This window comes from Barbus barbus (assembly GCF_936440315.1).
Source record: "Barbus barbus genome assembly, chromosome: 26".
Classification (NCBI taxonomy): Eukaryota; Metazoa; Chordata; class Actinopteri; order Cypriniformes; family Cyprinidae; genus Barbus; species Barbus barbus.
In genome coordinates, this window is record NC_136754.1 from 1,730,404 (window position 1) to 1,741,250 (window position 10,847).

A 10,847-nucleotide genomic window follows, 5' to 3' on the forward strand; every position below is an offset into this window, starting at 1 on the left:
GACCGTTTTTTACTCATTCTCTCTCTATGTGTCTCTATCTCTTTCTCTTTTCATTGGCTCTCGGCTTCACCGTGACCTCGCTGCATCATCGCGCTTATCTGCCAATCAGCTGGTTGGAAGCTCCACGGTCACCTGACCTCTGCTGTGTTCCGTATAGTTGTACCATTTTTCCCAGCTGATTTCTGCCAGCTTCACCGAGCATCTCCTGGATATACTCACTTTCTAGGACAAGCTGACACTCTTACTAGTCTGCTAAAATGATAGTTAGATTTCTCATTGGTGTTAACGAATTAAGGACTTAACGGGCACACGGATTCGTGCTGTAGTGAATCTGTTTCTAGATCCGCCCCCTGTAAAAGAGAAAAATATCTTCACCCCAACATCAAACTGAGTTGTGTAGCTTCGTTTAGGGGCAGATGATGTTAAAAATGTTTTCGTTTTTTTTAGTTGATCTGATTTAACATTTAAAGCAGCATCTCGGTATTTGTTTTTATTTTCCATATTCTGAGGGTTTGTTTTGTGTTGGCCTTTTTTTTTTAAATATTGATTTACTATATTAACTTTTTATCCATTTTCATGTCGTTTGGAGACGATTTGTCAGAAATGAAGATTTTCTTCGTGTGTTGGAAGTTTGAGTGCATTTAGACACAGGAAAAAAAAAGACAAAAAAAACTTGTACCCTTGAATGTTCTGTAAATTTCTATGCGTATATTATCACTTACTAGCACACCATGTCTCCGAACTCCTTTACAAAATAAATAGTAATATCAAAGTTAAAAAAAAGATGAAACATTTGAAATAAAATTTTGTCTTATGTCAAAATGTGGGCCTCTACTTCTCGCCAGGAATAATCCATTGATTTTCTTGCATTTGTTAATTGTGGATGAATCTGAATGTTTTTGGACTTAGTCTCTTCTGTTCACCAATGCTGCATTTATTTGATCAAAAATACATTTAAAAACAGTGAAATATTATTAGAATTCAAAATAACTCTTTTCCACTTAAGTACATTTTAAACTGTAATTTATTTCTGTGATCAAAGCTGTATTTTCAGCATCATTACTCCAGTCTTCAGAGTCACATGATCTTCAGAAATCATCCTAATATGCTGATTTGCTGCTCAAGGAACATTTCTGATTATTATCAATATTGAAAATAGTTGTGCTGCTTCATATTTTTGTGAAAACTGCTGCATTTTATTTTTCAGGATTCTTTGATTCTTCTTTGAATAGAAAGTTCAAAAGAACAGCATTTATTTGAAATAGAAACCTTTTGTAACATAACTTCTTGACTGTCACTTTTGATCAACTTATTGCGTCCTTAACGAATAAATGTATTAAGAAAAATCTTACAGTCCCAAACTTGAGATTGTTAGTTTTGGTTAATTTGGATAGGACGTGTGTGATGTTGTGAATGTTCAGCAGATGGCGCAGCAAACATCTGTTCATCTGACCCTCTACAGCAGTGGTTTTCAAACCTGTCCTGCACATTTTGTACGTCTCCCTTATCAGACACCTGATTCAGCTCCTCAGCTCGTTAGTAGAGACTGCAAGACCTGAACTGGGTGTCTGATAAGGGAGACATATAATATGTGCAGGACAGTCTACAGCACAAAATTGTATCAAATTTATAGAAGCAAGCACCAGTTTACAGCCTGAACAGCTGCTGTGATTTATCAAGTGATTCAGGAGTGTGTCAGAGAACTCAATAAAGCTCTTTTGAAGCTGATGTCTTACAAGCCTGGGTTTTGACAGCTATCACGTCGTTTACTCGCGTCCCGGTCAAGATTCACATGCGTTCATTGCGTCTTCTGGGAACAAGCAGTGTGTGAAGCATTAAAGCAGGATGTGGAAATCAAACATGTTTAATTAGACATGATTTCAACAAGTAAATATTGTGCATTCTACACCATTTCAGTAATATTTCTAATGACAAATCGAATGCGTCGAAGCTGATTTCTGAGCGCGTCAGACGAGATGATGATGACTACAGCTTCCATGCGTTCTTCATCATGCTGATGAAATACTCGTCGCTGTCGACAGAAGCACTGACTCCGCTATAATAGTTCACAAACTCCTCCAGCGTCACCTGGCATGGGGAGAAACGAGAGATAAGCACGTTATGACCGTGCAAACCTGTTGCTTTCAAAGATATCATTTCATTGTCATGCACACAGCACATTTTGTCTGGCATTAATTAATAAAAATGCTTTACCCTTTTCCCCCATTATGGTCGAGCAGGCCTGTTCACTCCAAGAATTGTATTCGCGTCCACACTTAACACGTTCTGTTTATTATAGGCACGTGCTGTTTTAAGGATCTTTTTCGGTGTTTACTGTGCATTTCTGTGGACACTAATGTTCAGTGTTGGGGAAAGTAAGTTTTAAAGTAATGCATTACAATATTGCATTACTCCCTTAAAAAAGTAACTAATTACGCTACTTCGTTACTTTTTATCAGTGGCGTTCCATCCATAGGCTATAAACCGCGAAGGCTCCCCATGCCCAGGCCAGAATAAGTTTATGGAGTTATTAACTGCTATTAGGTTTAAAAATAAAACCATTTCAATTGTAAATGTTATGGGGATTAATAATAGAATGTATTTAACACAATTTAATTTGATCATTATTATGTGAAATCTACGACACTTGTCTTCTCACTACATCTAAAACAGTGTGTCCACAGAGAAGGGTGCAATAATGCATATGCTATAAAATGGATAAAAAAAAATTTTAATGATGAAAAAGAGCTTGTCTTATGAAAAGCAACACTTAATAACGTCTCATATCAAAGCAAGGTTGTGTTTCAAAGTCGTGTCCCCACTCAAACCGTCAGACATTTATTAAAATGTAATAAAATCAGGGGCCGCTGTCACTCTTAAGGACCCCCTTGCCACAGTCGTCCTCTGCGTCATGCTCAGTTTTATAGTTTTAGAATATTTTAAATCCAAATGTTAATATTTCCTGGTCACAACCATGATATGTCAACACCATCATCCAATTTCTGAGGAAATTATTTGAAATATTTAGATCATTTTATTCTCCTGAAGCAGGTTCCATTAGTATCTAGCATCAACAAAATGACTCCTACATGAACTCCATTTGTTTTGTGAAAGAAATGCCAAATTTCCAAAAATACTGACATGTGACTCTTGAATAAAAGCTTTATGAACAATACTCACTCTTTGTTGTGTTTGTTTTAATACAGTAATTGATTGATTCAATGTACTTGATAGTTAAAAAGACTACAAATTCAGGTTTTCGTCACCACCGTCAGATTAATATTTTGATAATATTTCATTATGATATTTTATATTTGGTGAGGAAATGTGAAAGTGTAATCTGTCTGCTAACACGAGGATGTGTTTTGAAATGTTAAAAACATCTTGAATGCTGTTAAAGTTGAAATTATATTACACAGTCCAAGGTAAAAAGCACATTTTGTTAAAAAAAGATAAAAGTTTGTAGGTCAGTAGCTTAGTACAGTGAGTTAAGTGAAGCATCTTTGCTCATTTCACATCCAAAGAGCTCCTTTACATGAAAGTCTTAAATGTTCAGCAGAAAAACAACCGTTTGATTGTAAAAGTCAGAAAAAAGAGGTCAGAAACGGTCACCAAAAATGGACTGACATTGTGAATGGACTTAAGTGGAATAACTTAGTTTTAAAGTCCTAATGTTGTTTATTTATTTTGTATAGATTCAATTTAGTAGTGGAAGTGACCATTATTATGAAAGAAGGTGGTTAAAATAAGTCTTCAGCCTACGCATATTTTTGGTTAATATGTAAAATTATATTAAAATATGAGCACCGAAATATAAGGATGATGATAATGGTAATATTATCTAGTCTGCAGACCCTTATCAGACTAAAAATGCATCCCATATCTGAAAAATTGAAGGTACCTTTCCATCTTTGTCATACGGAGAGTCAAAGTTTTCCAGGAAAGAGCGGAAAACTTGATCTTCTGTCCACTCTCCGCTCTTGTATTTGGGGTGATGTTTGCTGTTGTAGACACCCTGTAGATCTTCTATAGTCACAACGCTGTCTCCTGTCTTATCAAACTTCTTAAAAGCCTGATCGATCACCTGTCTCCGTGCGCTCGACATGGGAGGCTGAACCAAAGAAACAGAAGTTGCATTGAAATTAACACCAAAAACCTTTTTGCTCCCTCAAAACACATTCTTACCCTTAATTTCTCAAGAAACTCATCAAAGTTGATAGTGCCGCTTCCATCCTTGTCCATCATGGCAAAGATCTGCTGTGCTTTGTCCTGCCCCACAGACACACCGTAGTTTTCCAGCCCCTTCTCAAACTCCTGGAAGTTTAGAGATTTACTGCCATCATCATCCATTATGCGAAACGTCCTGGAAAGAATTGGGTAACACTTTACAATAAGGTGTCATTTGTTAATGTATTAACTAACATGAACAAACAATGAACAATGCATTTAATACACTATTTATTAATCTTTGTTAATGTTAGTTAATGCAAATACAGTCGTTCATTGTTCATGTTAGCTCAGAGTGCATTAACGAATGTTAACAAATACAACTTGTGATTTTAATAATGCATTAGTAAATGCTGAAATTAACATTAACTAAGATTAATAAATGCTGTAAAATTATTGTTCATTCTTAGTTCATGACATAGTTGAACTTTAACATATTTTCATAATTTCCCCCCAAATCTTCTACCTTTGTAAAAGAATAAAACAGAAAGATGATGATTTTGATGAGTTAAAGCTACGAAAAACAAGTTGCCGTGACTTATTGATCATATCACTTTTTACAGTGTTATTAATTAGAATGTTTCTTAAAAGGCTGTTTTAAGATTTATTAAGCTATATTCTGATGTTTGAATAATGACATTTTCATGCATTTCCATTTTCATCTAATTTTTCAGATTCTCACTACTGCAATGCTAAACAAATTATATTTTATGTAAAATGCATTTTGAATAGTTTTTGTGCATTTTTAATCTGTTGATTTAAACGAATACCATTGTACCACAGCATTTGTACTGTAACAGAAAAACACTGCAATATGAAAATCTGCAGAGTATCACAATTGTGACCCTGGAGCACAAAAAAAGTCGCTGGGGTATATTTGTAGCAATAGCCAAAAATACATTGTATGCGTCAAAATTATAGATTTTTCTTTTACGCCAAAAATCATTAGGACATTAAGTAAAGATCATGTTCCATGAAGATATTTAGTAAATTTCTTACCGTAAATATATCAAAACTTCATTTTTGATTAGTAATATGCATTGCTAAGAACTTCATTTGAACAACTTTAAAGGTGATTTTCTCAATATTTAGATTTTTTGCTCCCTCAGATTCCAGATTTTCAAATAGTTGCATCTCAGCCAAATATTGTCCGATCCTAATAAACCATACATCAATGGAAAGACTATATATTCAGTTTATTCTCAATTTCGAAAAATTTACACTTAAGACTGGTTTTGTGGTCAAGAGTCATAACTGAGAATAAATCAACGACTTAAAAGTGAAGCATCTGAATGCACAGTAGACTATACGAATTTATGAGTAATGTGCTTCATTTTCATGAAAATTCTCTTTATGTACAATATCGTTTCTTATTTTTTTCTTTTGAATTTGGGTGGAAATATGCCTTGATTTTGGGTTTGAACTATGAGTTGTTTTTCCTGAGATTCATCCCATCACTGGATCAGTCTCTCTGGAGTAAACTAAGGTTAGTTATCCTGCTCAAGGGCACAGTGGGGATAATTCATCATCAGCTTCAAGCAGGAATCAAAACAACAGATTTGCTACACCTCATCACTTCAGAAAGCACAGATTCATATATTCACAGACAAAGACCTGAGTGTTTTTAATAGACAGGGGTATTTCTCTTGCCTTCCAAGACCCTTGATCCCCGCCGCTCCTCTCTTGAGGCACTGCTGCCTGAGCTCCTCTACTGCATCTGCGGCCATTAGCACCTCAGCAAGTCTCTGTGGGTCCACTTCAGTCTCCTGCAGCTTCAGGTCGGTCTGGCAAGAGAATAAGAATGCAGAAGTGCACTGAGGTGGTCCTCAAGGCGTCTCGTGGGCAAACAGGGAAGTGCTTTTCTGTAGCAACTTCTGTTGGCTTGGAAACATAAACTCATAGGATGTAACCACAGCAACTGTAGTGTACACATAAACACAATAGGCTATCTCTATATGAGAAAAGTCGAAATGAACAGTTCTGACATTGCTAGATTATATTATTACCATATTTATCAGACTTCTTAGACTAAGTATCCGTTGTGAAAAAAAAATGAACAAATATCAAAGTTAAAAACATCACTATACGACTTTTTTAGCCTCGTCCTTAATGCAGTTTCTGCTTTTTGATTCGTAGAAGAATTTATAGATTCGATCAAATAAAAATGAAATATCATACCTGTCTTCTGCGGTGGTCTCTTGCGAAGTGAGCAGCAGTCTCGCGTGTTTCTCAGGTGCACCTGCGTGTGTCTCCGCCCCCCAAACTCAACGCTCGTTTTGATTGGCTGTAAGGCGTGTCAATCATTACCTTCTGCGTTAATCGATAATCTTCAACATAAAAAAAAAACACATTCACATACATTTTTTAATTTATCTATAGCTGTGTTTTACCACAATTTCTGCCAAATACCAGAGTTAGTCAACTGCAATTATTATTTTATTTTTTATTTTTTTATTGTAAAACGATATAGAATCACATTCAAAGTGTAATAGCTAACGTTTATATAAATGTGTTTAATGTCTGAGTTTTACTCCGTTTTAGGCGAAAACTATGTAATTTTGATCACGTGACGTCGAATGTGCCTGAGGGATAAAACACGTGTCTCATGAAATTCAAAATATGGCAGATATTTTCTGGTGTATTAATTTGTATTTACCACGATAAACTACGACACTTCAGTGCAGGTAAACTGTCTGCAAACCTTCTTCATGTCTGAACTAGTTTGTTGTTTTAGAGTTAGTCCAGGTGATATGTTCACTTTTTCATAAAAGCATGAAATTTGGTACACTTGTATAGTTTGCGGCCCTAAGCATTTTCAGAAATGGAGCCATCGCAAAAACAAAAAAAAGCGTCTGAAATGCTTTTAATTGCTTTCATCTGGTGTGGAGTGGATAGAGAGACAAACACCTCAGTTTTGTCAATTTGCTTGGAGGAAGATTATAATCTTAATGTTTTCTCTGCACAAGTTTATACCACCAGTTTGATTTCTGTATGTGTTTGTGCTTTTAAACATCTGTTCAAAACATTTCAGTTAATTATGTGATGATAAAATCCAAATAATGTGTTTATTAACATGATTTTGCAAACGTACTGTGCTAGTAAGAAGTATTCACCCCCCCCTGGAAGCTTTTATGTTTTACAACATTTAGCCTCAGAAGAATTAATTAGGCTTTTTTTGACACCGATCAACAGTAAAATATTCTTTCATGTCAACACACATTGTACATCTGGCCGCTACAGGGTTTTTTCCCCTCAATTGTTCTGTTTAAAAACTTCTCAAGCTTGGTCAGGTCGCATGATGGTTGTGTGTGAACTTTTATTATTTTTTATTTTTTTTAAGTTCGGCCATATTATAAAAAAATAAAATGTGTTTAGTAAGGCAATTTGTGTTAGAATAACTCTCAGCTCTTCCCTTAAGACTGTAGGTTTCTGTAGTATGGCCTATAGGGCAACATTTATGTCACAATATATTTCTTAATTTCGGTCGATACGATATCGATATAAACTCTATTTTAAAAAAGCCTCTTAAAAACTGGCAAGAATAGCCGCAACAGATGTCTGTACCTGCAAACTTATGAAAAATAAATTTGCCAAGTCTATGAAACCTCCTCCTATAAAACTATATATTATTAAAAAAAAAAACACACAGATAAATAATGTTCACCTTTTATTTGTATTTAGCCTTCATACAAACAAAAAATGTGAAATCACTGTCAAATAAACATCTCAGGCTCACCTTATTAATATTAATATCTTCTAACCTACATTACCGGTCAAAACGTTTTTGAACAGTATGCTTTTTTAAAGAATTATCTTCTGCTCACCAAGCCTGCATTTATTTGATCCAAAATACAGCAAAAACAGTAACATTCTGAAATATTTTTGCTAGTTAAAATAACTGTTTTCTATTTTAAAATGTAATTTATTCCTGTGATTTCAAAGCTGAATTTTTAGCATCATTACTCCAGTCACCAGAGAAATCATTCTGATATACTGCTCAAAAAACATTTATTATAATGTTGAAAACAAAGTAGAAAAGTATCATTTTCTTTGATGAATAGAAAGTTCAGAAAAACAGCATTTATCAGCATTTATCTGTCTTTATCAATCACTTTTGATCAATTTAAACCATCCTTGCTAAATAAAAGTATTAATTTCTATCATTTATTTCCAATAAAAATAAAAAGATTATAATGACTCCAAGGTTTTGAATGGAATGTAAAAAAAGCTTTTTATTTCAGATAAATGCTGATTTTTGGGTCTTTCTATTCAAAGAATCCCGAATGTTTTAAATATTGATCATCAGCAAATCAGCATATTAGAGTGATTTCTGAAGATCATGTGACACTGAAGACTGGAGTAATGATGCTGAAAATACAGCTTTGATCACAGAAATAAATTACATTTTAACATATAGTCAAACAGAAAACAGTTATTTTAAATAGTAAAAATATTTCAGAATTTTACTGGTTTTTTGCGGTACTTTGGATCAAATAAATGCAGCCTTGGTGAACAGATGAGAATTATTAAAAACCGTTAAAACCTTACTGTTCAAGAGCTTTTGACTGGTAGTGCAGGCTGATTGTTCTTATAGATTGAAACAAATGTGCTTCAGCCAGGATAAAGAGTAACTTTTCTGAAGACAGTCGGTTCCCTTCAGAGATACATTCATATAAAACACCCGCGACGCGTTTTTGATTTTCAAACGTGTAGTGTAGTAAGTCAAATGCCACAAATAAATAAATTTATGAGAAATACAGGTAATGTATATCAAAATATCGGAAATGTGTTTAAAAATCATATCACCGTTATTGAAAAAAATTATATTGCGAAAAATATTGATATTGAATTATTGTCCAGCCCTAGTATGGCCCCTGGTTTAGTTCTGGTAGTCTAGTTGTCCTTGGTCTCTTGGTGGATTTCCTTAGATTTACAGTTTCTTGCATTTCTTAATGATTGATTTAACTGTACTCCAATACTCCGTGACTTGGAAATCTTCCAAGTCTATCCATTTCCTTCCTTGTGCTTTTCAATTAGCTGCTTAGATTGATCTTTTTGGCTTAATGGCGGTTCTGCCACAGTACTGACTAGACCTACCAGATAGAGGTGTATTTATTTATACTAGAATCAAGCCCCTTGACAACACAGGTGATCTCAATTGACCTGTTTATGTGATCTCTAAACCCAACTGGCCCCAGGAGTGATGGTATAAATGCGTCATATTAAATGGGGTTAATGCTTATGAAATGACTTATTTTGGATTTTACATTCTGAGAATCTGTTTTCGCTTTGACATTAACAAGTCATCCACTTATTTATGGTATTGCTTTCATTTTGATTGTTTTTTTTTTCATCGTCCTTACATCACCCCTTGCAGCAATCGCTTTAACATCAAAGCGTTGTAAACAAGTTCTCTCCCACAAGAATTGAATTGTTCTGTTTGTGCCCTGAAGTTGCGGCATTGTAAATCTGCCGTCTACACATTTTGTAGTGGAGCATAAACAGGAAAGTGAATTTAGAAACTCAAGACAAATAAGCAACTTTTTATGTTTTGTTGTAAGCTGGGTATGTTTATTCAGCCGACTTTAGAAATTCCATTTGGCACAAGTGTAAAATAATAAATAAGTTTCTGTCTCCCTCCTGAAATATCTAAATATAAATGAAAAGCATTTTGCAATAAATACCATTTATCCACAATACAGATGCACTGCATCGACATTTCTGCTGTTGGTGTGAAAAAAATCCAACACTCCCAAACGCTGATCATGATTAGTTGACATGGGAAATGTAACAACAACAACACACACACACACACACATACATTTGCACTCCTGTAATACTGCCGCAGTACTTTCAACTCATTTGTACACACAAATACAGACACTAAAGCACTCCACTCCAATATAAATGGACAGAAGTAGAGTCACTCAACCCCTTGTCTTATTTGCATTAGCTTTTTCAGAGGGGGACAAAAACTTTTACATGCTATGTGACGTCTAGTTTAAAGGAATAGTTCACTCAGAAATTAAAATTTGCTGAAAATTTACTAACCCTCAGTCCATCCAAGATTCAGATTAGTTTGGAGAAATGTAGCATTACATCACTTTCTCACCAACGGATCCTCTGCAGTGAATGGGTGCCGTCAGAATGATAGTCCAATAAAAACATCACAATAATCCACACCACTCCAGTCCATCTATTAAAGTCTTGTGAAGCCAAAAGCTGCATGTTTGTAAGAAACAAATCCATCATTAAGATACTTTTAACTTCTGGCTAAATAATCCATAATATTGTTTTTTATTAATATTGGATATAACAATATCCAGAATATTCAGCTCCTTCTGATAGCACCCTTTCACTACATTTGATCTATTGGTGAGCAAGTGATGTAAAAGTGTTATATTTCTCCAATAAAGAAACAATTGCAATCTTGCAATCTTCTGCATCTTGGATGTTCATTTTTGGGAGAACTATTCCTTTAATTTACAGATTTTATTAATTGTTTGCAATTTTCCAAAACAAAAAATAAGAATTTTTATTTGCACAGCATAGACAACACTGGCACTGCCTTATCGAAGCAAGCGATCTCCTTCTGTATCCAGTTAGCAAGCTTAGACACG

At 34.6% G+C, this 10,847-nt stretch overlaps 1 protein-coding gene across 2 annotated transcripts; it reads right to left on the reverse strand.

The window, feature by feature from the left end:
- Positions 1 to 1,849: 1,849 nt before the first annotated feature.
- On the reverse strand, positions 1,850 to 6,477 carry capsla (calcyphosine-like a). Of its 2 annotated transcripts, none has more exons than XM_079379167.1 (5): positions 6,406 to 6,477; positions 5,878 to 6,108; positions 4,186 to 4,363; positions 3,902 to 4,111; positions 1,850 to 2,088 (listed from the first exon to the last, which is right to left on the reverse strand). In XM_079379167.1, exons 2-5 carry the CDS (start codon positions 5,952 to 5,954, stop codon positions 1,987 to 1,989), a joined length of 567 nt encoding a protein of 188 aa, XP_079235293.1. In that variant the 5' UTR covers positions 5,955 to 6,108; positions 6,406 to 6,477; the 3' UTR covers positions 1,850 to 1,986. The 2 variants fall into 2 exon arrangements, with proteins under 2 accessions (XP_079235293.1, XP_079235294.1); XM_079379168.1 differs by having other exon boundaries at positions 5,878 to 6,011; positions 6,406 to 6,468.
- Positions 6,478 to 10,847: the final 4,370 nt, after the last annotated feature.